This window comes from Camelus dromedarius, chromosome 31, assembly GCF_036321535.1.
Source record: "Camelus dromedarius isolate mCamDro1 chromosome 31, mCamDro1.pat, whole genome shotgun sequence".
Taxonomy (NCBI): Eukaryota; Metazoa; Chordata; class Mammalia; order Artiodactyla; family Camelidae; genus Camelus; species Camelus dromedarius.
The window spans coordinates 4,467,231-4,495,198 of record NC_087466.1 but is presented as its reverse complement, the minus strand read 5'-3'; the positions used below and the strand labels follow the sequence as shown (position 1 = coordinate 4,495,198).

General features: G+C 41.5%; 2 protein-coding genes across 7 annotated transcripts in view; one reads left to right on the top strand and one right to left on the bottom strand.

The window, feature by feature from the left end:
• Window positions 1-400: 400 nt before the first annotated feature.
• Window positions 401-17,837, top strand: DRG1 (developmentally regulated GTP binding protein 1). Its single transcript, XM_010992253.3, has 9 exons — window positions 401-575; window positions 1,387-1,510; window positions 2,291-2,466; window positions 6,542-6,611; window positions 8,929-9,098; window positions 11,585-11,715; window positions 12,857-13,024; window positions 13,293-13,415; window positions 17,530-17,837. The coding sequence occupies exons 1-9, from the start codon at window positions 534-536 to the stop codon at window positions 17,627-17,629; spliced, it is 1,104 nt and encodes a 367-aa protein (XP_010990555.1). The 5' UTR covers window positions 401-533; the 3' UTR covers window positions 17,630-17,837.
• Window positions 17,838-21,840: 4,003 nt separating this feature from the next.
• Window positions 21,841-27,968, bottom strand: part of EIF4ENIF1 (eukaryotic translation initiation factor 4E nuclear import factor 1) — a 39,338-nt gene continuing 33,210 nt past the window's right edge. For all 6 annotated transcript variants that reach the window (XM_031443128.2, XM_031443125.2, XM_031443126.2 and 3 more), the window contains exons 15-19: window positions 26,604-26,688; window positions 25,065-25,197; window positions 23,627-23,971; window positions 23,184-23,348; window positions 21,841-22,594 (exon numbers count right to left, since the gene is read on the bottom strand). In XM_031443128.2, coding sequence (XP_031298988.1) covers window positions 22,353-22,594; window positions 23,184-23,348; window positions 23,627-23,971; window positions 25,065-25,197; window positions 26,604-26,688 — 970 coding nt within the window. In that variant the 3' untranslated portion in view covers window positions 21,841-22,352. The remainder of the gene's footprint in view (window positions 22,595-23,183; window positions 23,349-23,626; window positions 23,972-25,064; window positions 25,198-26,603; window positions 26,689-27,968) is intronic.

The following is a 27,968-nucleotide window of genomic DNA, read 5'->3' as shown; positions in this document are numbered from 1 at the left end:
AGAGGACGCGGCCGATTGAAGATCGGTCTCTACATCAGTCCCCCGGGGCGTCTCCCCAGCGAGAAAGGGGCCCCGGGACCCGTCCGTCGGGCGAAGAAGCGGGGTGGCGGGGTGACCGAGCTTTTCAGGAAGAGGGGCTGCGGGGCGCGGGCCTGCGGCGAGGAGTCACTCGTCACACACCAGGCGCCGGGCGAGCCAGACGCGGGGCGCAAGTCCGGCGGGGCGGGGCCGAGCGGCGCGCGACCCTCGGCGCGCTCGGGGAGGCACGGCCTGGGCGGCCTCTCTGGCCCCCGCTCCCGCGGGCTCTATGACACCGCGCTGGCTCGCGGGACGGGGCGGGGTTGGCTAAGAAGGAGGAGACCATTTCACGTTCTACATCTCGCGGTATGGCTCAGGCTTGACTCTCGCGAGAAAGTGGAAGGTCCGCGCTTGCGCACTGCTGTAGCGCCTAGTGGCTGTGGCAGGTTTGCCGCCGGGTGTGCGAAAGGAGACTACCCCTCTGGAGGCTACTGCGTTCCCTGCGGCTCGTCACCATGAGCAGCACCTTGGCCAAAATCGCGGAGATCGAAGCCGAGGTAATGGGCATTCGAAAATTCCGTCTTAGCGTTTCTCTTAGGCGGCGTCGCTCCTTCCTGAACTACCTTCAGCCGCGTCAGAACCGGGCCCGCGTCCCCCGACCCCCCTCAGCCTGGGCCTGCGTTCCCCAATCCCTCCTCCCTGACCCCTCCTCCCATTGCCCACATTCCACACGGCTGCACTTAGTACCCTTTTTCAGTGATGGCTCCTGTCCGAACATTATTTCTCTTAGTATTTTCCTTTCGTGTGAGCAGTACTGAATCCTGTCCCCTCACTTCAGCCCTGACCTGCTCAAGTACTTCAGTATCTTTCCTCATCATCCCTCAAACCCCTCGCCCTATCTCCAATCTCTACTTTGAGGACCCCCTTTCCCAGAGTTTTGCTCCCAGGGAATAGAATCTGGAAGTAAATTGTCACCTATGGTAGCCGTTGACTCCACCTGGATTGTTGTGTGATTCTGTTTGAAGCGCTCAGAGCTTTTTAAGATTGGATGGTTCACACCAGGTACAAGCAATTGAAAAGGAATGAGCAGCTGAGTTTTAGTTTAATCTGTGAATACTAATTGTAATAGCCTTGGTCATGTTTCTTCTCTTTGGACCTCAGTTGCTTGTTATGTAATTGGGAGATTGGGCTGGGTGATGGAGAGAATGGATTTTTATTCTTAAGTCTGCCTTAAAATGGATATGTTGACATTAGTAGGACCTAGGAAAAAACATTCTCTCAGAGCTGAGGGAGCATTCATTCTGGTTATTTTACCGTGTAGGAACTGCTCTGATTTTCTGATTTATGGCTGTGATTCCTCCCTTATAGATGGCTCGGACTCAGAAGAACAAGGCCACAGCACACCACCTAGGGCTGCTTAAGGCTCGCCTTGCTAAGCTTCGCAGGGAACTCATTACTCCAAAAGGTGGTGGTGGTGGTGGGCCAGGAGAAGGTTTGTGTTTTTCTTCATCAGTTTTTTTGAGGGGTGTAATTTTTAATCAAGATAATATAGGTGTATGGTTTAAACATAATTTTAAAATTTCTATGAACGTAGATTTGTAATTTTCTAGGCATAAATTCTTGAATTGTGTTTATTTTATTTTATTCTACTGATTTTAAAGGCAAATGAATAGTTTTTAAGTGAGCTAGGGTTTTATTTATATATATCCTGTACTGATCCAAAATAGATTTACAGTGGCTCACAGAAACATGTAAATAAATACAGTCAACAATATAAAGAATAATTGAGAAACTTGATACAAAGGGAAATGCTGGTGGAAAGAATAGGTTGAAGCCAAGAGAGCAAAGTTTAGGACCAAAAGTAAGTCGTAAGGTTTATACACTTCCTAGAGAAGGGCCACAAATTTGACTTTGAATTTGTTTGCAACCTATTGTAAGAAAAGAAGACTCAGTCACAGGGTTTGTAAGAAAAAAGAGAAACCAATTTTTTTAGATCAGTTATTTAATATTTGGTCTCTTAAGTACTATGGGTGCTAGAAGGATATGCAACAGTTTAAGCTATAGAGGCATAAAGTTTTTACATCAAACACTGCATTAAATATTGTGACTTGCTATGGGGGAATTTCGTGTGCTTAAGTTCTAAAGCTAAACTGTAACAAGTTGGAGAAATAGGTTCTAGAGGGATAGGCATCCAGAATGTTAAATGAATTACAAGTCTCAGTGCTCCCAGGGATAACTTGTCTCTTCTTTCTGATATTTATTGATGTTTCAGGATTTGATGTTGCCAAGACAGGTGATGCTCGAATTGGGTTTGTGGGTTTTCCATCTGTGGGGAAGTCAACACTGCTTAGTAATCTGGCGGGAGTCTATTCCGAGGTGGCAGCCTATGAGTTCACTACTCTGACCACTGTGCCTGGTGTCATCAGATACAAAGGTGCCAAGATCCAGGTGAGTCAGGTCTGCAAGCCAAGGAAGGGAAGGAATCAATTCTTTTATTTAAAAAGCACTTATTTAGAACTCCCTGTAAGCCAGGGCTGATTTTTGATCTGCTAGGCCCTCAGTGTCTAGCAGGGGAGATAAAATAGTACATAAAAACAATAAAGCAATGGGATAGTGTTTGACTGTACAACAGTGGAGACTTGTGAGGAGAAAGGAAGGACTACTTTTTCCACCTGAGGGTGGTTAGGGAGATCGTCTGGTAAGACAAAAAAAAGTTTCATGTTGAAAGTAACAATGGGGTGGGTCTTAAAGTTCAAATAGAATTTCTCCAGCCAGAGAATGTAAAGGGCAATTTCAAGGAGCCTTAATGGTGAACAGTTTGCTATGGTATGAGCTTAGGTGTGGGACAGGGAGTGGTAGAAACTGAATCTGGAAAGGTAGATTGGAGCTGAATTATGAAAGGTCTTGTGTGCCTGCTAAGGAAGCTGAATTTTATCTATTATGTAGTAGCTGGGGGAGCCACCAGAACCTTTTTAATGTAGAAATGATCAGGCCCTTTTTAGAGGAAAATTCTCTGTGAAGCCTAATGAAGTTGGTGTCTTGAGAAGTTCTTAGATAGATGGCAGATTTAGGGCTCCCAAATAAGGAGTCCTCTTGGGTATGAAGGAAGATATATGTAAAATATAATGGAAAATATTCTTGTTGGCTGCACAGCTAATAAGACAAATTCTGAACTTCATGACATTTAAATCTAGGCTAGAGGTTTCCAGACTTTCTACATTCACAGTACCCTTAGCGGCTCAGCAGTTATTTCCTAACAACTTTTCTTGTCCTAGTAATTTTTTTACAGTGCTCCCAGCCAAAAAAAAATACCTAATGGGTTCCATTTGTTAAACAGATCCAAAAAATGCAATTATTTATGTCTTTACAGCCACAGTTATTTACTAATGGGGTATGGGCACTGTTGGGTACCACGTAACTTCTCAGACTTTGGAATCAGATTGAATACTCCCAAATTTGTTGCCTTTTCCACATTAATTTTTCTGTGGTACTGACTTTTTACCATAATATCTGCTGAAAAATCTAACTTCCCAAAGATTCAGATCTGGTGTCATGGAAAGCAGTGTAGTAGGATCTAATGAAATTGTGAGCTTTTTTGATCTAGTAGTTCCCTCAGTGCCTGACAGGTATCAAGAACTGCTTCCCTTGAAAATTTAGAACATTCCATATGTCACCCCTAAGTTCTCTGTGGTGCAGCAAGTGCCTTGGTACATCATTTGGAAGCTCTTGGTGTAGGCATTTGTTTTACTTCTTGCTGAGCTGCACAGTGACTTCTGAGGTGCATTCATGCTTCTTTACTATAGAATCCAGTGTAGGGAGGGACTAGTATCCGGGTGGTATTTTCAGTGGCTTTTTATCTTTCTGGTTAGGTGCCCATGTGGAGACTGTTAGGATATGTACCTTTCTAGGACTTTATGTCTAAATGTATATAACAAGAATAAGGATGCTTGGGCATATCTGGACCATTGCTTAATTTCATTTGGTTCCAGAGGCTCGAAAGTTTGGCATCTCAGAGAGTAACCTCTTTCCTAATGAGATACTGTGGCATCTCTCTCTGGGCTTCTAGATGTATTAGAATAAATATCTCTTGCCTTTTCCTCAAAACCTTCATTTGTTTCAGTCTCTTCTGACCTTTTTTTCCCCTCTTTTTTGCACAGTGCTTTCTTTTCCATCTGTTCACTCTGCCTGTTTTTCCCACCCTTCTTTGTTCAGAAACCAAGTTAAGTAAGCATACTAATAGGTATGCTTAACTGAATTAAGATGACTGCCCTCAAATATTTTTAAAAAGTCTGTTTTGTGGCAGAGGACTCATAATCTGTGGCTTGGTAGGAGGGATGTGCAAAATTAGAACCACCTAATAAGAATTATAAGGAGGGAAACTTCTGGGATTTTTTGTTCGGAAGAAAGATATTTTTAACAATAAAGGTGCCTAAAAATGAAATGGTGCCTCTTGAGGTAATTAATTACTGTGTTCAAGTAGTGGCTGAACCACCACTTACCAGGGATGTTATAAAGAAAACTGATGTCACATAGGCCGAGATTGGCCTACAAAGTGTATGTACAGTGCTTTAAAAATCAAGGGGCTTATGTTTCACCTTGCCAGGGTCCTTAGGACTCCTGTTGATTATACTGAGGTATTATGTTTTTTTTTGGCAAGCATACCACAGAAATGGTATGTCCTCCTCCGTGCGTCTTAGGAATTCATGATGTCAGTATGTCTTATTGGTGATGTTGACCCCCATCAGTTGGTTAAAGTGGTGTCTGGGATTTCTCTACTACAAAGCTGTTATCTTTCTTTTTGTAGTTAATAAACATCCTGGGGGAGATACTTTGAAAAGATGTAAATCCTGTTTCACAAACTTGCCCTCTCATTTTAGCATTTGTCTGTGGATCTTGCCTAATGGTGATTTTTTGTTTTTCTCTTTCTTACTACATTTATTAATTAGAATTCTACTATATGGAGGAGTTGTTCCTTCTTTCCCATTTGTTTATTTGTTTGTTTATCACTGTGGGCTCATGGATATTTATTTTATGGGTGATAATCCAGTACTACCATTATTTTATTACTCAAATTGTTCCAGCTATGACTATTAGGAACTCCTTTAGGTTGGCACCTGTGTTCTTTCCAGAAGCCCCTTTCTTTTCGTGAGTACTTCCTTATTTTCTGGCCAACACACGGTGTTCCAGGCTAATCTTATATTTTCCCTGCTTCAGTCCTGGAATCAACCACTTCTGAAGGAGCACTGTTCATTTCATTAGAGATAGGTGTATAGAAATCAAGATCTGGTGTGCTCCTTACTCCCAATGTAGCTTTTAAAATCAGTGTAACCAGAGTTTCCAAGTCAAGGCAGGTATATTGAACATAAGTTATCTTCTTTGAAAGAGAAAGAGTAGCTCAATTTAACTGATGTATCAGTTTTAAAGGAGATAATGTTATTTTTTATGTAGTGAGGAATAGGAAGGAGCTTTTGAGCAGGTTCTTGAATGAAAATCTTGAACTCTCTAAGCACCTCCTGAGTTCTTTTTCATTGTGGTTTATTTAACGTGAACTATAGTTTTATAATGTCAAAATGCTTATAGCAAAGGCTAGTTTTAAATGATAAACTGCAACTATATCCCTGTCTGTTCACTTGAATAATTCAATATTGACTGTACAGTAGACCCTTGGTATTTTCAAATTTTATATATGCTCTTAACATGACTCTTACAAGCTTCTAACTATAGTTTGTAACCTTGCTCACATGTGAATTTGAATCATATGTGCTGTGGAGTTGGTTTTGATGTTCTTATCATTAGATACATACACTGTGACTTGTGTGAGGTTTTACTTTATCACATTTCCTGAGCAATTGAGTGGTCATTTTCAACTGCGGACACATATCATAGTCACCCTTGAAGCCTTTTGAAATACAGATCGATATCTGAACCCTGCTTTGACTCCTCCAAATCAGACTGCAGGGATGAGGCTCAGATACCTGCATTTTTAATGGTTTTACAAGTGATTCTTACGTGCTCACCTGATTAAGGTTGACTGCAGAAATTTTTGTGAATTGGGGGATTTGCAAAGGTCTCAGTATTTATCATTTGTGAATGTCCTAATCCAGTTATTATCTACAGTAAGGAATTTTTGTGGAGGTTCAAATTCCTGAAAAGTGGAGGAATACGGAAAGATACTCATGTAGAATAATGGATTTGCCCCCCCCCACACATGTAGGTTATAATCTTACTTGATTTATTAGGAGTGTGACTTTGGGCCAAATCACCTAACCTCTATGAACCTCAGCTAATATCCTTATTCACAGAGTAGTTAGACTATTTTAAACTAGATGAAGTATATAAGAAGCTTGTAGCTGACATTTATTAGATGTTTAGTAAAAGTAAGATTTACACACTCATTTATAAGGAAGATTGGGTTTGGATCTCCTAATTTTGGATCTTGAGAAATAAATCATTCTATTTGATCTGTTCAGATTTACAACCAGTTTTTCCTTTTCTCTCTTTTCTCTTGTCCTTAATCTTGCAGCTTCTGGATCTCCCAGGTATCATTGAGGGTGCCAAGGATGGGAAAGGTAGAGGCCGTCAAGTCATTGCAGGTAAGTGGTCCAAGGCCACCGTCCTGGGATATCATCCCTTTATTGGGTTATTTTATTTTATTTTATTTTATTTTATTTTATTTTATTTTATTTTATTTTATTTATTTTATTTTATTTTATTTTATTTTATTTTATTTTAATTTAATTTAATTTTATTTTATTTTATTTAATTTTAATTTTATTTTATATTTTATTTTATTATATTTTATTTTATTTTATTTTATATTTTATTTTATTTTATTTTATTTTATTTTATTTGGTACTGTTCTTTTAGATGGGTCTTTTAGTATCACTGTGAAGGAAATAGTTTTACCTGACTTTTCACTGGAGTAGAATGTCAGAACTTGAAGGGATCTCAGACAGTAACAGTCCAGATCCCCATGTGAAGAGAAACACTAAGGACAGAAGTGAAGTGCTTTGGTACAGTGTTGCACTGTTGGGCAGATTCAGAGCCAGAATTCAGGTTTCCTGACTCCCACCCATGCCTTTTCTTCTTCTTTTTTTTTTTTTTTAATTTAAAGTAAAATGTTATAAAAGGCTAATCTTGATTGCAACAATCTGCTACCCCACCTCTCTTCACCTCTACTGTCATTCCCCATTGGCAACTATGTCAAATCTTCAACTATTCTACTTATCCTCATATTTTAAAATATTATGCTTATATTGCTATTTCATGGTTAGACACCATCTGTTGGTTTCATGTTATGGTAGAAAATTAGCTCTCTTATACTACATACCTCTTTTCCTATTCTTTTAAAGAAATTATATCATAATTTTTAATTAACTCATCAGTCATAGTTTACATTATTATATAAAGACTGTAACTTGTTCAGTGCTGAGATAAGTAGTATATTATGACTTGTTTTCTTTCTCTTGAAATCTGTTTTTGAAGTTTATTTTTTGTGGAATTAATAATTGACTCTCTCTTTTGTTCTGTTTACTTTTCTGTGTTTGCTAATATTTTTCAAATGTTCCAATAGATCAAATGCCTACCAATCAGTATTTTTCTAGATACTTGAATACAGTTCCAAATACTGTCTTACTGATTTCATTCTCTCCTCTCAACTCTGACACTACCTTGCTGTCTTCCCTTTGTCTTTTATGCTTCAGTCTGGATTGGTTGCTTCCTAGACCAGACCTGTCCAGTAATGGAAATGTTCTACAGTAGTGGAAGTGTTCTGAATTTGTGCTGTCCAATGTGGTAGCCATAGGCATATATGGCTGTTGAGCACTTTAAATGTGTCTGGTGCAATTGAGCTGAATTTTAAATTTTATTTAATTGAAATTAACTTGAATTTGAAATGCCCCAGGTGGCTAGTGGAGTCTGTATTGGACAGTGCAGCTCTAGACTTTACACATGGGTGTCATCCTGAGATTTTCTTTTGTGTTCTTGTGTGGGATCCCCTATTTCTTAGAGTCAGTGTTTTATATTTTTGGGGTTATTTTAATGTTTTGCTGAGTCACAGTTTTTACTGACATACTGAAAAAGAATGATAGGTGAGTTCTGTTTTTTTTGTGTTTGAAAATATTGTTATTCTACACTTATATTAACTTACTAATTTAGCCATTTATAGAATTATGGGTTCAAAGTCATTCATAGATGACTGTCAGAAACATTATGCTATATTAAAAGAGCTGGGCACAGAAGACTGACTACATTGTGTATGATTTCATTTATATGAAACTCTAAAAAAAATGCAACCTAACCTATGGTGACAGAAAGCAGATCAGTGATTGATTGAAAACTGAGGGTAAGATGGTTTGCAAAGGGGCCTTAGGGCACTTTTGGAGGTGATGGAAATGTTCTGAATCTAGATTGCTGTGGTGGTTATACAGGTATGTACATTTGTCATCAAACCATATATTTAACATAGGCACTATTTATTTTTTATAAATTATACCTCAGTGAAGTTTACAAAAATATGCTAACTTATTAAGATATAAGATAATCTTATTCTTTGAGAATTCTTGTTGTTTTAAATCTTTCTGAACTTTTTCAGGGATTCAGGTTATTGCCTGGTTTGTATCTTCATTCCGAATTATTTTTCTGCTTGTGAATCTAGAAGTTGACACATCTTCTAGGTACACTAATAGAAAATAAAGCATACATTGCAAATTGACTTCTGGTGTAAATCTTTGGTAACCTTAAGAACTTCATGTGTGTCTATGTATTGAAAAAAAAATCCTTTATCTCTTAAGTATAGGAGCTTTACACGACCATCTCCCCCACACCCACCTTTTTGAATATTTGAGTTATGTTAAGTCTTTAATGAGCTTTGAAAAAAATTTGAAAGAAAATTTGTTTTCAATTCTTCAGTGGCTAGAACGTGTAACTTGATCTTGATTGTTCTGGATGTCCTGAAACCCTTGGGACATAAGAAGATAATTGAAAATGAGCTGGAAGGCTTTGGCATTCGCTTGAACAGCAAACCCCCCAACATTGGCTTTAAGAAGAAGGATAAGGGAGGCATTAATCTCACGGCCACTGTAAGTGGAGAAGGTGATATGGGACAGGTTGCTGAAGGGACTAGGGTGGGGAGTGGATTGAGGTACAAGGACATTGACATTTGGAAATTGCCTGGCTTCTTCCAGCATTAATCAAGGTAACACAATGATGTTGTAATGACTGACAGAGTAGGACAAGAGTCAGTCTCAGACTTATCTTTCTGGCTTTACTTCCTCTTTTGGGTTATTTATTTGAGGTGGTATGGAACTGTAAACCAGTGTTATGCTTGCGTGAGGTAGAGAGCTACCAATATCATCTGTTTTCATTCATTCAACACAAGTTTATAGAGCACCTACCATGGGCCAAGCATTGTTTTAGGCTTTTGAGGGGAAGGGAAGAGGGAGCAAAATAGACAAAAGTTCCTGCCCTTGTATTCTAATGGGGAAAGTAGCAAACAAAATTAATTAGTGATTATAGCATATTAGATGATAGTAAACCTAAGGACAAAAGTAAACTAGGGAAAGATGGAGAGTGTTGGTGGGAGGGTTGCAGTTTTAAGTAGGTTGATCAGAGAAGTCTTAACTGAGGTGACATGGAGTGAACCAAATGAGATTCCTATCTTGAATAACATTTCATATAAAGGGGACATCCAAGTGCCAGGCCTTGAGGTAGAGCATGCCTTTGCATGTTTGAGGAACAGCAGAGTGAGCAAGTAGGAGAGTTAGTAAGAAATGAAGTCATAGTGTAGGTCCATATGTGCTTTTACTGGGCAGGAGATAGGCAACTTCTGGTTGGGTTCCAGTCTGTGGAGTAAAATTGATTTGATTTAGGTTTTAATGGAATCAATCTGGCTGTTGAGAATAGACTGAAATGGGTTAAGAACAAAAGGAGAGAGATTTAAGTGAAGTAAGTCAGAGAAAGGCAAATATATGATGTCACCTGTATGTGGAATCTTAAAAACAAAAAATACAAAATTTATTTACAAACCAGAAATAGACTCATGGACATAGAAGACAAACTGGTTACCAGCAGGGAGAGGGGAGGGATATATTAGGAGTTTGAGATTGACAGGTATACATTATTGTATATAAAACAGATACACAACATGATCTACTGTACAGCACAAAGAACTATATTGTTTCTTGAAATGAGCTCAAATGGAAGAAAAAAAATGAATATATAACTGAATAGCTTTGCTATACACTTGAAACTAATGTAAATCGACTACACTTCAATTAAAAAAGAAACCATTTAAGAGGTTATTGCAATAATCCAATCAAAAAGTGATGGCCTTTACTTCACCCTGCCCCAAAAAAAGTTAAAAAAAAAAAATCTTAGACCAGGGTTAACAGTGGAGGAGACGTAAAGTAGTTGATTGTGGAAAGATCTTGGAAATAGCTGGTAGGAATTACAGCTAGATTGGATGTGGATTATGAGAGAAAGAAATGACTGAATTTTTTTTTTTTTTTTGGTAGGGGTAGGCAATCAGGTTTATTTATTTTTAGAGGATGTACTGGGGATTGAACCCAGGACCTTGTGCATGCTACACATGCACTCTACCGCTTGAGCTATACCCTCTCCCCTAGTAGTTATCATCTTTAAAGCTATCATCTTAGCTGAGGAAGTTAGTATAAACAGAGAAGAGGTTCGAGGATTGAGCTTTGTGACCTCCCCCCAATAATTAGAGGTTGGGAGATGGGAAGAATCAGCAAATAATTCTTCTCAGGCAAAGAAGAAGGAAAACCAGAAGAGTTTGGAATCCTGGAAGCCAAGTGAAGAGAGTGTTTCTGATTTGTGGAGCCATCAATTCTATCAAATACTGCTTCTAAGTCATGTAATTGAGGACTGAGAACTTCCTGCAGCTTTTAACATTCTAGAAGTCCAGATTATTTGGCTGGCACAGGTTTGAACTGTCCTGCCCAAAAGAGCTTTTCCATTATCCTGTCATAATGTTCGAATTTGAGCATTCCGTATTCTCTATTTTTACTAAGGCTGCCATAATAAAGTACCATAGACTGGGTGGCTTAAACAACGGAAATTTAATTATCTTTGATTCTGGAGACTGGATATCTGAGATCAGGGTGTGAGCAGGACTGGCTGCTTCTGAGGCCTCTCTCCTTGGCTTGTAGATGGCTTTGTGTCTTCATATGATCTTCCTCTGTGTGTTTGTGTCCTAATCTTCTTTTCTTGAAAGGACATCAGTCACATTGGATTAAGGCCCACCCATATTACCTCATTTTAATATAATTATTTCTTTAAAGACCCTATCTCCAGTCACATTCTGAGATACTGGGGTTCGGACTTCAACATATGAATTTGGGGATAGGGAAACAATTCATACGATAGCACCTTCTTGTGAGTTCGAAAAAATTGTAGTTTTTAAGTATTTCCTACTAGAAGTAAGTTATCCTCATCCAGGATAACAGTCTTTAGAAATAAGTTTGCACCTTATGTAGGATTATCCAGGTACACCAAGAGATGCTCTTAGGAGATTGTTTACCAGTCATTGTCTTCTGTGCCTATTCAGTGCCCTCAGAGCGAGCTGGATGCTGAAACTGTGAAGAGCATTTTGGCTGAATACAAAATTCATAATGCTGATGTGACTCTGCGTAGTGATGCCACAGCGGATGACCTCATTGATGTGGTGGAAGGAAACAGGTACAAACTGAATGGTGCCTAAGTATGAATTGGAAGCCTTGTAATGGAAACAACATCGGATTATGAATCTGGCAGACATCGATTCTAACTCCAGTTGTGGTATTTAAAATAACAGTGGGCCTTGCTTTCTTTAGCTTTAAAATGAAGGGTTGGTCTTGATTGCTGATATCCTTCTTTGCTCTGAAATTTGATCACGATGATCAAATTTCTCATTTCAGTTACTTACTGTAAACTAGGCTGTCCCCCAAGCTCTGTGTCATATGGTGGTTGAAGAAAGTAGTGTCTCAATCTGCTCTCCCAGAATTAATGCATCTGAGAAGTTCTTTACGCTGCTGTGCAGAACTCAGAGCAGGTTGGGCTGTATCTGTTTTCTCTAAGGGTAACCTAAGGGTATATAGCTGAAACCCTATTCCATAAAATATTACTATTATTAGTATTTGAAATTAAATAATAATTGAAACCACTGTTAAAATTATTCCTGGCATTTGGATATAATATTTTCTAGTTACATTCCTGTTCATTTTTTTCCTGTTTCTTGCATGAATTTATTTAATCCTCATTTGAAAACAAACAAAAGCCACTGCTTTGAGTTAGGGGTTTAGTAAGTAAGGTACTTAAAGCCTGAGAGTTGTGGCTTGCCTAATTATTAGTAACCTTAGCTGCTGTATTGATTGAGCATTAGGACTGTGACATTGCTAGATACTGTGTTAAAAACTTTTTTTCCATTCTTTAAAGTTATCATGAAATACATTATTAGTGATGTACTTTACATTCTTACAACTTGTAAAACAACTCTGGGAAATTGACTGTGAGACTTGCTCTGGGACACATGTCTAGAAAGTGACAGAGCTGGGAATTCAGTCTGTATGACACCAAAGCTTGTGTTCTTTCCGCTGCAGCATGCTTTCTCAGTAATTAGCTGTGTGGCAACAGACTACGGCCCGAGTTTTGTTACTTCTCAACCCATGGTTCACTTTTTGGATGTTCTACCTTATTTTGGTAGGAAGCTTTTTTGTGTGCTGGCCTACTTATGATCCCTTTGAGATTCTCTGCTTTGAGGTCCTGGGTGAGGGAGATAATCAGACTGACAATCTTGCCCACAGCTGCAAACTAATGTACTGTTTTTCTTCTGTTTTCATAGAGTTTATATCCCCTGTATTTATGTGTTAAATAAGATTGATCAGATCTCCATTGAGGAACTGGACATCATCTATAAGGTGCCTCACTGTGTGCCCATCTCTGCCCATCACCGCTGGAATTTTGATGACCTGTTGGAAAAGATCTGGGACTATTTGAAACTAGTGAGGATGTAAGTCTTAGTGGATAGTGTAACATTACTGTAGGACTTAAACCAGGTTGTCCTAAAATGATACCCTCAGGAACTCAGTAACATAATCGGTCTCTTTTTGGAAATACAAATAAATTCCTATCATCCACAATGTGCCCTGTATTGAGGGCACATTCTTCCTCAAGATGGAGGTTATCTGGTCTGATCTTCAGGGCGATGGAGGGTTGATTTGCATTCGCACATGAAACATTTCAAGAAGTAGATAACCTCTGCTCCCTCGCTGTTCTAGTTACACCAAACCCAAAGGCCAGTTGCCAGATTACACATCCCCAGTGGTGTTGCCTTACTCCAGGACCACGGTGGAGGATTTCTGCATGAAGATTCACAAAAATCTTATCAAAGAATTTAAATAGTAAGTATCATGGGCATGTAGTGCCTTCTTTTCCCTACAAGCTGCTGGTTCCAACTAGCAGTTCTTAGGATAGCATTACAGAAATTGGGCATCAGAGAGGCTGCTGAAATGCTTGCTTGATTAGAACTTTTCAGTGTCTTCTTAAAACTGTGCTGGTTTGGAGCAGGAATAGCTCTGGAAGCCTTTTTAGGTTGGGATGGCTGATAGTACAGATGATCAGGTTGCTCATTTCATTTACTTACTATGAACTAGGTTCTGACTTCTCTTGTTAATTCATCTTCCTCTTGGCAAACACAAATGTTAATTCTTCCTGCCAGCAACATACTGGGCTTCACTGAGGACCCCTTTAAACCTTACGCATGGGTCAACCCCACTCCCTGCGCCGGTCTCTTTCTCATACTTCTCACTGCTGATATGGGCTGAAAAATTTTTTTATATTATCTTATTTTAAAACTAATTTTAGGCTTACAGAAAAGTTTCAAAAATAGTAATAGTTTCCTTATGTCCTTCACCCTACTTCTAACATTATCAGCGCACATTATCATAGTACAATTAGCAAGAACTGAGATTAGCATTGGTAGAATATTAACTAAAACTATAGACCTTATTTGAATTTTAGTATCTTTTCTACCAGTGTGGAAATACTTCCTTAGTCTTTCAATGTCTTTGATCTTGGTACTTTTTTTTTTTTAACGCAAACTTATTATTTGTTTAGGGGAATACATGAATTTAGGAGATACAGGATTCCCCTAAATCAGGGAGGGGCAAATAAAAGAGATGGGTCTCACTGTGTTGCCAGGATGGAGTGCAATGTCTATTCACTGATCCCACTACTGATCAGCACCGGAGTTTTGACCTGCTCTCTTTCCGACCTGGGCCAGTTGACCCCTCCTCAGGCAACCTGGCCGTCCCCCGCTCCCAGGAGGTCACCACATTGATGCTGTGTGGCACGCAGTCAGCATAGCGCACTGCAGCCCAGAACTGCTGGGCTCAAGTGATCCTCCTGCCTCAGCCTCTGTGTAGCTGGGACTACGAGCGTGTGCCCCCACGCCCAGGGATCCTACATACTTTTGAGGAGTACTGATCAGTTATTCTGTAGACTCTCCCTCACTTTGGGTTTGTCTAATGTTCCCTCATGATTGAAGTGAGAGTATGCACTGGTAAGAATAGCACAAAAAATGATGATTGTCCTCAGTGCATTGTATCACAGGATTCGTGATGTTGCTCTGTCTAATTGATGGTAATATTTGCTTTGATGCTTGGTTATGTAAGTGTTTGCTGGGTTTCTCTGCTGTAAAGATACTATTCTCTTTGTGTTTGATAAATGTCTTGGGAGAGACTTTGAGGCTGTGAAGATCCTGTTTCTCCTCAGACGTTTGCCTGCTGATTTTAGCATCTGTAGTGGGGCTTTTCTGCAACATTTATTGGTATGTTGTATGGTTAATGGTGATTCTTTCTTTTCCTCTTTCATTTTACATTTATTTATTGGAACTCTGTTGTGTGTTACAGCTGTCACTTCTCCCTATTTATTAATTTAATCCATAGTTTATATCCATATGAGCTCTTGGATATTTATTTCGTAGGTGCTGTAAACCAATACTATCATTTTGTTGTTCAAATTGTTCCAGCTTTGGTCATTAGGAACTCCTTCAGATTGGCTCCTGTGTTCTTTTCATTGGTTGCCTTTTCTTTTTTTTTAAATTTCCCTACTTTGGCACTACTAGATTCATAGTGATTTTCCCTGCACCAGCCCTGGAGTCAGTCACTTCTCCAAGAAGCCCCGGTTTACAAGATCTGTGTGCTAGGTGTGCTCATCGTCAGTGGGCTGTTTTTGCTTGTAGGCTCTCTCAGCAGACAGAGCTAGGAAATATACGTACAGATACTAACCTATGCTTACAAATATATCATTTCTCTCTCTTTTAGTATGTATCTATCTACCTATCTATCTAATTTACCCATCCATCCTTATCTTTCTATATTAAAAACCATGAGTTTATACTGTTACCTCTGATTCCAGCTTAACACTACAGGGTTCATTTTAGCATTCTCTCTCTTTTTTTTAATTTAATTAAATTTTATTTTTTAATAGAGGTACTGAGGATTGAACCCAGGATCTCGTGCATGCTAAGCATGCACTCTGTCACTGAGTTATACCCTCCCCCCCATCCTTTTTCTTACTTTTAACTTTCTCCAACAGTGAGAAACTTGGCTGTCATTATATATAATCTGCTTATTTAATTCTTCTGTGTGTGTGTGTGTGTGTATATATGTTATACATATATATTATATATAATATATATATTATATATATATGTAAAGTAGCTCAGAATTGCAACCCGTAATCCTGTGAAAAATATTATAACTAACTGAATTACAGTATTAATGAATTATTCTTTCCATTTTTACAGTCTGAAATTTAAAAAATTATTTTAAAAATAAAATAGAAAATAATTGTAGAAAATCAGGAAAGCATAAAAACAGTGATGTTTTAAAAAATACTTGTTATGATCATAAAAATACTGAAAGAGTAAATTCTTTTATTAAGCTTCATATTCCTTTTATCAAAAATAACTATATTCCACACATAGATGCTAATTTCTCCTATCCTCAAACATTATATTTTGGCACATACTTGAATCAGTAAAAGAGACTCTTGGGGAAAGTGAGACATTTTCTTTTTTCAAAACCTCATAAATTTCTGTGTGGTTTTTGCCTTCCATGGTAACAGAATACTGTTCAAAGCCTCTGAACTGTAAGTTAACCAGGGAATTAAATGAAAGGGGAGAAAAATATTTTGGGGAAGAGACATATCAAAGCAAGTAGAATTTTACTTGGTAACTATTTTCCTGTTTTTAAATTATTGCACAACTGGTATTTTAATAATAAGAAAATTCAGCTTAGTCCTGCTAATTATAACATACGTCCCTGTTCCATTCCCTTTGCACCCTTGACTGCACGCACACATCCTTTGATAATTTACTATACACAGTTTTCCATGTGTTATAATACTCATATATATCACTTTTATAATCCTATAAACTGGGTTTTTCATTTCTTTAATCCAAAAGTAGGATGAATGATTATATGGCTTTTGATATGTTTTGCTGCATTGCTTCCTGAAAGGACTAAACCTGTTTACATGGCCATCAGCAGAACGGAAGGCATTGACTTTTCTGCAGGCATTGAGTATGATTGCTGAAAACCAGCTTTCTAGTTTAAGATAGAAAATGATTACCTTGCATTTATTTTGCTTGTTAAAGTACATTTGAAAATTTTTATATATATTTGTTGTACTAATGCTGTTATATCTGTTCCTGTTATTTATCTATTTTTATTTAAAAAGTGAGATTTTGTTTAGTGATTTTTTTTGGGGGGGTGGAATATAGATTTTAAAGAAGTTTTGGTGCAAAGGCAATATTATAATAATAATATGGCCACCATTTGCTATCCTTTGCTACATAGTTCTTAGCTTCTGTGAGTCTGTTCTTAGTGTCTTTTTCACTGATTTCCATTAGCAACACATCATACTCTTAGTATTGGATAAAATTTACCTTCCTGTATTCTAAGAAATCAGGAGACCATGTCAATTAGGGTTTCTTAATAGGGAGGGAGGATTTTCCTAGCATGGCTGAGGAAGGACGTCCTACATTTCTTACTAGTACCCACTGCTGGTTTCAGTAGACCCAGCAAAAACTGGTACTCTGTAACAGTCTGCAACTGACATTGCATCTGTAGGACTGAATTTCCAGTCGATTACTTCAGAGTATTTCTCTGTAATAAACCTATACTTTCTCCTTGTAATTTTAAATTGGTCTTGTCACACTTCTCATTTGCAGTTTTTCTTTTTGACTTTTCTAAGTTGGCTCTGGAACAAGAGGAACCACACAACTTCCAAAAGTCCTTGCCACTTTTTATGTCAAGGCTCCCGTGTGCCACACTGTTGGGGAAGCTAAAGCCTCTGGACCTTGACTGGGGACAGGAGACCTTGGCTGTTTAAGCCTTTGGCTCTTAAGAACCGGAATGCTAAATCTTAGCAGAAAGTGGCACCTAGGTAGATAGCACGGGAGCTAGGTGATTATTTACACTGACTGTTCTTTTTTTCCCTTCCATACAGCGCTCTGGTCTGGGGTCTCTCTGTGAAACACAATCCTCAGAAAGTGGGTAAAGACCATACGTTGGAGGACGAGGATGTCATTCAGATTGTGAAGAAGTGAAATCTTCCCCATCCACCATCTGCCGGGCCAACCACAGCAGCTTCCCCCATGACCAAACACCCGACCCCAATCCCCGTCTGGCTTTGGCAGCCAGGATACAGGGGAGGGAGATGGAGGCTCCCAAATTGGAACATCATTTGTCTTAACTTAGTATCACCTTGTACGTTGAACTGCATAAAGGACCTGGTAGGCCAGCCATCTATGTACAGTTCATGTGTCATTGTCAGAATTTGTTTTGGGGTGGACTGAATGAGGATGGGTATGTATAGTGAGGCAACTGCACAAGGGGTACTTGGGAGCTTGGTCTTAAATGTGAAATGGATAGCAGTGTGACTGCAGCATCTCACTTGATGGTTAGTTATGGGAAACCCTTCCAACCTGATGTGGCCTTTAGTCCTTTCAGGTGGTCTTTTCTAGATGATACTGGAGAAAGGACTTGATGTAAGCTAACTGATTATTCCCTGCAAGGCTAGCCCACTTGGGAGATGGTGTAGTGTGGCAGTTGAGTAAAATACTCTGACCAGGCACATCAGGCTTTGGATTGCAGGCCCACTTCTAATTAGCCGTAGAACCCTGCAGAAATTACTCAACTTCTATAAGCCTCGATTTCCTCGTGTAACATCGAGGTAGTAGTGACACTTCTAGAATGAAGATTCTTAGTATTAAGAGAGATGGTACTTGCAAAATGCTTATTAGCATAGTGTCTGGCATATAAGTCCTTGGTGAATGTTGGCTCATGTTGTTCCCTTTCCTCTAGTTAGAGCACAGCTGTGTTGTCAGTGTTGGGCTGAATATTGAGTTGAATCATGCTGCCAGCTGAGCACCACTAAGTGTCTCCTTTCTCATAGCCCAGCCCTTCTGCTTGCACTCCCATGGCAGTCCTGGCCCCACACATAACCTGGGTGAAGGCATGGAGGCAGAATATTGCAAGGGAGGCAACCAGTGTGCTCAGAACAGGTTTGTAGGTATATGTGTATGTATGGAGGTGGGAGGTTAGTTTAGGAGGAGGCATTGGCGCAGGACTACTTAGAGGGTACAAAGGGCATAATTAGAGGTTTTGGACTGGGAATAAAGAAATTTAAAGGAATTGTCTTGATAATAGGAAATTGGCAAAAATCTGTGTGTTGAACTGGGCTAGTGAGAATATGGGCAGAGGAAGGGTTTGGGCATATAGGTACAGAGGAGAAGGCGAAACTCAGTAACTGACTAACTTGCTCTTTGGAGGAATAAAAGTCAAAGATTATTCCAGTATGGATTACAGGGATGATAGAGAAGGGTAGCCCCTGAGAAAATCGGGGAGAAGAGAAACATAGGAAGACAGTTTGATTTTAGATGAAGTGAGCTAGATCCTCTAGCAGGTTGTGAGGAGTGAGGATGTGGGATTATCCACATACTTAGCCATTTCCAGTACTTGTTACTCCTGTTACCTTAGTGACAGTTATTTCCCTCTGATAGTCTTCCTAGAGCTTGGGCGTAGCACTGTCCCCAGACCAGGAGATAAGCCTCTCAGGCTTGGTATCCTAGTCACTTTGCAGTAGACCTTGGTATCACTGGTACGTTCACGATAGAGGCCATAATCTAGAGCCTACCCCAACTCTTTAGAGAAATGTTGGCTTTCTGAGCTATGGGATTTCCACCAGGGTTTGCTCTCCAGCCCCAGCATAGGTGGCGTTTTCAGAGAATCAGAATCACTTTCACTGGGCTTCAATGAAATGCCAGGATGTTGGGGAGAGAAGGTTGCTGAAATCCAAGTTCATCCAAGGCCTTGCTTCCATCATTCAGCACCTTCTCCTTCCCCTATCAGTGGACCCCTGGGGGCGTTTGGGGGAGAATCCTACTCCTTTCTCTCCCTTTTTGGGCTCAGAGTTGGGAGTTTTGGGAGACAGGTATAGTTTTGTGTTAGAAATGCTGCCTGGCGTAGGGGCCATCAAGGAGGCTTACTCCTACACTGCAAAGCTTTCTCTTCGTGAACTCCAAGACTAGAGTTGTTTGGCTGTCACAGCATGGCTTGAATTTCCTGTGCTGGTACATATTCCATCTTTCTTTCCTAATCTGTTTTAGCACAGCTAAGCAGACTCACTGTCCTGTGCCATTAACTGTGGATGCTTTTAGCTGTGTTTAACAGCAGGAACTAACTTAACCAGCTGAAATGGAAGGAAACTCTTCTCTCACATAAGCTGTCTGGAGCTCAGAAGGGCTTGTGGTTGCTGGTGTGTCATTGAGGATCCAAATTCTTTCCATCAAGCTACTCTGTCCATTGCAGTTTGTTGGCTCTGCTGGACAGCTGGCCTCCCTCAGCCACAGAATGCTCAGTCCCAGGCTTTGCATCGCTCTTTTGGGGAAGCCATTTTCCAGAGGGTGCCAGCCAATTTGTCCTTGTGTCTCATTGCCTAAATTGGGTCACATACCCATTCTTGAACCAACTGTTAGTAAAGGGAATAGAATTATTGAAGAATTAGGTACTCGTGTAAGTTATTTTCATTCCTGGAGTGTGTTTATCTCATTTGCAGGCCAGTAGACCTGACTTCCCTTCCATCTTAATATACTCAATAGCTATCTCCTGGAAGAAGGCCTGGCTGTACATTCCCACCCCCCACCCCCTTCTTATTGATTACTACTAACTAATCCCAAGTGCTGGCTACTCTTTCCTTTCTTACCTGCCCCCGCCTTAACTTCCATGACCTTCTCTGTGGTCCTGTTTTTTCACTTTGAGGCGGTCTTGCATGTCCTGGCCTTGATTGCTGCTAAAGTTCTCAGAGTTGTACCATGTAAGACATGTTAGCGGAGACAGCACTTTCTCCTGCCCTTATCCTTTGTCTGTCTCTTAGCTCATGAAGACTGCATTAGCTTCCTCTTCTGCCTCTACTCTGTCCCATTCACTAGAGTAGTTTCGTTAAGATCTGTGTAACTAGCTTCTGCTCTTTTCTCAGCAACACATTTCCTTCTGGCTCCATCTCACCAATTATTGGCTGATGGCTTTTCCCTTTGCTTCGTGCCTACACGTGTTTGTTTCTGTCATCCCAGCTTCTAGCCTGAAAGTGAAGCTCTTACTGACAGTTCCAACCCAATCTTCCCTACTCTACACCTAAAACTGTTGGTTCAGCATGAAAGAGGACACAGGAAAGATGAAACTGATTCAGGTGTCTGTGTTCTGCCACTGTTCTTCAGAGACTTTCCCAGTTTCAACTAGGAAACAAGGCATTTGGGAGAAGTCTAAACGGCATATTTCTGTAGCTGAGGAATTACGGTCAGTTGATCCCACTGGGGGAGGGAGTGCTAATGAAGTTGAAGTACCAGGAAGAAACAGACCTCATGCTCAATCCATAAAGCCACATTTTTGTTGAAAGACGACTTGCTTTCTTGTGTTCCTGGATGTACCGAGCAGGGTGAGCAGCTCCAGGTTTACTGGCTACACCCAGCACTCAGGCTGTTTTTCACCCTTGTAGTCAACATCCAATCACCTTACCTACTTTACCTGTGAATGAGAATGGTCTTATTACTTGACCCTCTAGTATGAAGTCAAAGTAGCTTTAATGGCCCTAAATGGACAAGTATTGAGAAATTAGATGAGTTCAGTTGAGGAGCTTGTAAAATAAGATTGTCACCTCAGAGCAATAGGACTGAAAAACCTTCAGTCAGCAAAGGAGACTTAAAACCATAGAGTATTCTGGTAGGATCCTTTTTTCCAGAATGTGGTGCATGAAATTAAGGTGAATAATGAAAATAACTGTGAGCTGAGGAAGGAGATACAACACAAGGGATCAGTTAACACAGACACCAGAGTCTTGAGGGAAGTTCTATATGGAAAAATATTACAGACTGAATCAAGAATCTGAGACCCCATTTTGCCCTATAGGGGGACTGACCTGGAGAACAGGAAGCCAACCAATTGTTGACATTTGCCCCAGTAAATGTGGATTTGTTTGGGAGAAACTACCATAATATACATGATTACCTAGTAAACAGACTTTTCACTAGGTGGGTTTAATTTTAGAAACTATACACTGTAATCTGGTATTAGCCACAAGATACCTGTAGTGTCAGCCCACCCTAAACTGGCCCATTGAGGTCTTCAAGGCCCACGAAAGAGGGCCATAGCTCCTTTTCCTAAATGAGAGTTCAATTCCATGAGCTTTAAAGAAAAATTAAAACTTCAGATAATCTCCCTCAAGGAAGGGATTCAGGAAGAAAAACACAACAGTGCCGTTCACTTCATTGACACACTTAGCATATGCAATTTTAATGGGCCAAAAGAAAAAGTTCCAAATGTACAAGTGGGAAAAAAAATCCAAACTTGACACAGGCTTAACTAATGTCAGCTACTTTTATGTACAGCTGTATAAGTTCAAAAAAGCTATCCTATATGTATGTACAAAAGTTGTTTATACACAGGTCTGTACACAAGGTTCTATACATTTATTTCCTTAGAACCCTTAAGGTGTCACCTTTTGGTGAAGACACCAACACTTCATTCACATATCTTACAAAAAAAAGACTGTTTCCAGGACTGACAACACCGTGCATCCTGTATTCAGACCACGTAGGTTCCACTCGGGTTAAGTTCCTTCTGTCATGATGCAGACCACACCAGGTGCCTGGGTGCCGTGAACAGCTTTGCTCAGAGTGCCACAAAATAAAGGCCCATAAATCAACCCGAGATGAGGAAGCAGAGCTCTGACCAGGTGCCACCAGGGTCCAGGCTCCGGCGAGCCTGCCTGCCTGTTCACTGTCGGTATTCCAGTTCATCTACACTGATGACCTTGGCGGGCATGGAGGGTAGGGGCTGCTGCAGCACATCCGAGCCAAACCACTTGGCGAGGCCCACTGGGGAGCTGCTCCTCTGGCTGGGGCGGTGCTCCAGCTGGGAGTGCATGTGGGGCAGGCCGGACCGGCTGGGCACATTCTGGGGTGTCGTCTGAACGCTGACAGCTGCTGCCTGGGAACCAGAGCCTGGAGGATGGAGAACTGTGGGGATAAGAGGGGAGGTTACTACTCAGCGCACAAGGTGGGAAGTAGTTCTCTAAGGCCCTGCTTCACTCAAACCCTATCCATAAAACTCCAGACAGAATTCTTTACCAGATGATCGATTCCAGGCTTCTTTAGGAAACCCCTTTGCAAAATACCAGAAGAGAGTACCTTGGGAAGCTGAGCTATTCAGGAGCCATCCATACTGAGAACCCATCCTAGTTACATCACTACTTCCCATGACAAGCAGCCACATCACAGAAGCACTGACATGAGCTGGTGAGAGCATCTACTCTTGGCAGTCCCTATGCTGAACTGTTGGAAGGATTCTCAGCCTCCTCTCCTAGGAGGCAAAGGACAAAAAAAGCCAGAGCACACCTGGCTCTCCCACTGTCTTCACAGGGGTTCCAAATCCCAGAGGTTGGTTTACTTCATCCTGTTATCTGGTTACACCCCTATCCCAGTCTTGCTAGGGTAAGTTAAAGAATGAATGGTCAGTATCATTTCATCCCCTTCACTGGGAACTGGTCCAAAAACTCTGAGCCTATTCAGCCCATCCTCAGCTTACCTGGCCCGTTCCTGAACCTACCTGAGCGCTGCAGCTGCTGTTGCATCATTGCCAGATGCAGAGGTGTCCCAGGACGAGGGTTTAGGAGAGGGTGACTAGTGGCAGGTAAAGGGTAAAAAGGTTGACCCAGGATTGGGCCAGATATTCCCTGTAAATGAGTAAGGTCCATCCCAGGAGGAAGCACACCTATTGGGCAGAAAGAAGAAACGTGAGAAATACTCTGCCTGGAAATTTTTAAGCTTGGCTGTACAGTTTTGCTAATCTGAAAGTTTATTCAGAATGAAGAATGCTTAAGCTAGGTTCCTAATCTTTTAATGGACAAAGGGATAGATTAGCTTGCACCTACTGGTTAAAATGGAAAAGAAAAAAAAAAAACCTAGCAACATCATTCTAAGGATGCAAACCTCCCCCAGCACAGCATGTCATCAGTTCTAGCAGCTGCTGCCATGGCAGGTCAGACTTACCAGCTTGGAGCAGACTTGGAAGATGCTGTGGATGTACTCCCTGGGCCAGCATCCTTTGGACCAACCCTGGGTGAAGCTGGTGAGCAGGCCGCACAATTGGGACGTGGGGGACAAGGGGAACTTGATGGACAGGGCGGAGAAAAGGTGTTCCTGGAACTGGGGATGCCAAGGTGGGCGTTTTTCTCCCAGTTGCTTTAGGTCGATAATCTTGTTCTTTGGTGTAACGGTTGGTCTGGGACAGTGGGGTGGAACATGAAGACCGCTGCAGCGTCGACAGTTTGGGATGTGTAGTGGGAGAAGAGTCTCTATCAGCAGTGGGCACAGAGCTGGATGACAGGAGGTTCTCTGTAAGGATTCAGACAGAATATTTTGGTCCTCCCAATGATCCAGTAACTCATTTCTTAGAAACTTCACAATCCTTATTTGATCCCCTCAACAGATAGAGAGAACTGCACCAAAGGGACCATCGTTTTGCCTTATGAACAGGCCCAGTCAAGGTCACGGGAGTCAGGGACAGAGCTGAGACTAGACTCCACGTTTTCCAGGCTTCCAACACCTTGCTGGAACACAGTTCATTTTTGCTACACTCTAAAAAACCAAAGGCTCTGAAGTGATAACATATAAAAAGCCCGCATCTTTGTTCTTACAATCCTCCCGACCCAGAACAGCTACGGGCAAGCGAGCCTGGCGCGTCAGGCCCTGTGGTCCACCTCAGCTGGGCACCTGTTCTGCCTCAGGGCCGTGGTCTGGGATCTGCGGGGAGCTAGTCCCATCCTAATCAGCTGCTTGGGATTAACATGCTTTTTAGCCTCCCGGGGAGATCAAGTGAGTAAAATTATGCAAATCCATCACAGCAGAAAGCTTAAAGAGCAATTACAGTCTCGTGAGGGAAACTGAACTGCCTTTTAGTAGGACCAATAGGATTTCCTTTTTCCCAGAAGCTTTCGCAGAGTCAAAAAGCTCTCAGACCAATACTCTAACCTATGTACGCCTCACTTATTAGAATCTGTTTTGCCATGTCCTTAACAATCCCAACTGTGCAACTCCTAAAAACCTCTTTCATTTTCTATACACTTTGAAGGCTCTCACACACCTCCTATATGCTTCATCCACTGCACAGAATTTTTATTGGATAGTCTCTGCAGACTAGAGAGAACCTTTCAGAAATAAAACTGAACTTTTATTAATCTGCCAAATCAACGTACTGATAATTCAAGCCTAAATAGGCATCCTAAGCTAACGCTTGCTCTTGCTGTCTAACACTAGCATTCATACCGCAATAGGTTGGTCAGAATTTCAAGTGCCTAAGTGACTATGAGCTGGCAGCCAGGGGTCTTGCCCGGGGCTTTGCAGAGAATCAGGTCGGGCTGGTCAGCACGCAGGCTGATGCTCTCCGGCACACCTGTCGGGCAGCACATCCTCAACAGCTTTGCAGTACCTTCACTGGCCTTCTGAGTGTCCTCTTTACTGTCCCCAAGAGCTGCTTTTCCAGATGCTGGCTCCTCCTTGCTTTTCTCTTTGCTCTCGTACATCTTACGAATCACTGAGGTAGGAGTGAAGGAAGGAGAAAGCTGCAGAGAAAAGCAATTTGTATTACCACATTCTCTAAATGCCTTTTGGTCAGGATTAACTGGCCAAACTACTCAAGCTGGAGAGTCCCCTTCTGTCTACAGGTGGCAGAGGCCAACTGCAATATTCTGGTGATTAGCTGCTGGAAGAAACAATGGGCCAAACAGGCAGTGTCCCAAGTGCATCATCCCTTGCTCACAATTCATTTTCATCAAAACCTAGATTGAGCTCTAAGACAAAGGTAGTTAAAGCACAGAAACTTCAACCTACCTCGTCTGTGGTGACGGGGACCTGCCTTTGCAGCCTGCGCTTCGGCCATTTCCCCAGCCCACGATTAGGCTGGGAAGGTGGAAGAACACGGCCAGAAGTACACCCTGGAGCAACAGCCCTTCCAGCTGGGAAAGGACATTCCAGAGACAACCCCAGAACCTAAATCTCTCTGTACTCCTACGGTTTTCCATCTTAACTCTGCAACCAGAAAATCCACAACTGTCTTCTTCCAGGTCTCCTCAGCTACCAGTACTCACCATGTGGGGTCACTGTTCCCATCTCTGCACAGCCTATTTTTACACTGATGATTTTATTACACACACAACTTTTCTCATTAAACCCCAAATCCTTGATGACAGGAGACAGCATGAATTATGAACAGAAAAGCTCCTTTGAGATCCTGCCTTCAGGGTGCTTAGTGCAAAGCCCCACTTGAGGTCCTGAAGTAGAGGTAATAATAGTCTTTTCCCCTTGGCTTATCAGCTTTGATTAGGTGGTAAGGGTCTAGGGGGGGAATGAAACCTAAAAAAAATGATGCTGGCACACGAGTCAGTTGTAAAATAAGCAAGCCCCTCTGTACCAACCTTAATTTTTTTTTTTCTTTTTTAGGTTGGGGGAGGCAATTAGGTTTATTTATTTTAATGGAGGTCCTGGGGATTGAACCCAGGACTTTGTGCATGCTAAGCCTGTGCTCTACCACGCAGCCTGAGTTCTTATCCTTGAGATCTGAGTCTGAATTTGTGAACTCCCATCATGTTTCTTTCACCAGACTCCCCATGATCCAACCCCAGTCACCCCATCTACCTCACCTTCTGTCTTTCACCCCTGTCCTCCCCTGCTCCCCCCTTTAACTGCTCATTTGTTTGAACATACTACCCCACTGGGTATGCTCCAGCCCATACTCATCCAGCTGCTAGAACACACTTCCCCCAATCTAAGGGCTTCACTAGAATCCTAAGACTTAGACTGTATCCTGAAAAGAGGAAGAACTAATAAACAGGTGGTCATAAAAGTCTAGTAAATCAGTGACTCCTGTGGAAGGCACACAAGGATATTTTGCGGTACACAGTGATACAACATAAGCACAACCAAACAGGGAGAAGCCCAGAAGTCATTCACAAAGGCAAAGGGCACTGACCATGCTTGTGATGGAGGCAGCGGGGGCAGGGGAAGAGGAATTCCCTCGGTGCACAGGGGCTGGTGACTTGGTCACTCGCTGTTGCCTGTGAACAAACCAGTTATCAGTGTGATCCCCAACCTGCTCCAACTCCAAGTTCTAAAAACCACATAATACTCAAGGTCAGCCTATGAAGCTTCCCATTTCCTTTCTCTAATTCAATTTCCCAAGCATTTAATGAATGCCTAACACATGCAAAACCACATGCTAAGTTCTGAGGGAAGACAAACCTTAATGGAACATGGTTCTGGGCCTTGCAAGAACTCTCCTCCAGCGGGGAGACACTTACTAATGTAGGGCAAACAAGGCATGTCAATGTTAGACACCAATGGTGAACAATGGGAAAGTGAGGGGCAGAAGGGATGAGAGGATACTCCTGCCGCAGGGACTCTGGGAAAGCTGCTCTGGGAAGGAGCTGCATTAAACTGAGTGTGCCAGTGAGAATCTACGGACGGAGAACAACGATTCAGGCAGAAGGAACGAGTACGGGGAAGGCCTCAGGAATGAAGGCTGGCCCAGGGCGGATGTGTAGGTTATTTGCTGACCACACCAGTGACACAGGCTAGGGAGGGCCTTCATTCTGTAGGCCGGCTATGCTCCAGAGGGTAGGCAGCACACTGCCTGGCAGGAACTGCTGCTGCGGGAGACACTGGTTCAAGTCAGCTAGAGCACCAAGAGTTTCAGTTGTTCTTTGGGCCCAGTTTCATGCAGCATTCCTTGCCACTCCTGGTCTACACACAAGGTTGATCACAGGCCTCCCAAATACAATTTAAAAGAACAGACTCCCCATCTCTCCTAACTTGGAAGAAAACAGGTAACAGCTGACCAAGACAAACAGGCTGAGAGAAGAATTATGTGAGCCCATTGACTAATCAAACCTTCACTGCATTTCAGCCACGTTAGACCTTGTACCACAAAGGCCAAGGCCCAAGTACACTCAGGGATTCTGTAAATTCTCTGACTCATAAGCAGATGGGAATCCTAAGCTCATGGCTTCTTTCCAGTCTGTACCAGGTAAGCCCCAGTGCTGCCACAGTGAAACTGAGTATGATGACAAAGGGGGAGAGAGAGAGCGCAGTGGTATTCTGGGTGGTTAAGAGGTAACCCCAAATCTGGTGGTTCTGCACGACCTATCATTTATTCCTTCTGATAAACATATTTGAGCACCTACTATGTGCTGAACACTGTTTTAGGTGCTGGGGATACAGCAATAAACAAAATGAAACAAATCTCTGCCTTCATTACATTCTTGTGTTTGCAGGGTAAAGACGGGTTACTATGGGCAATGAGAGAGAGAAAAAAATATAGTCTGCTAGAGGGTGATAA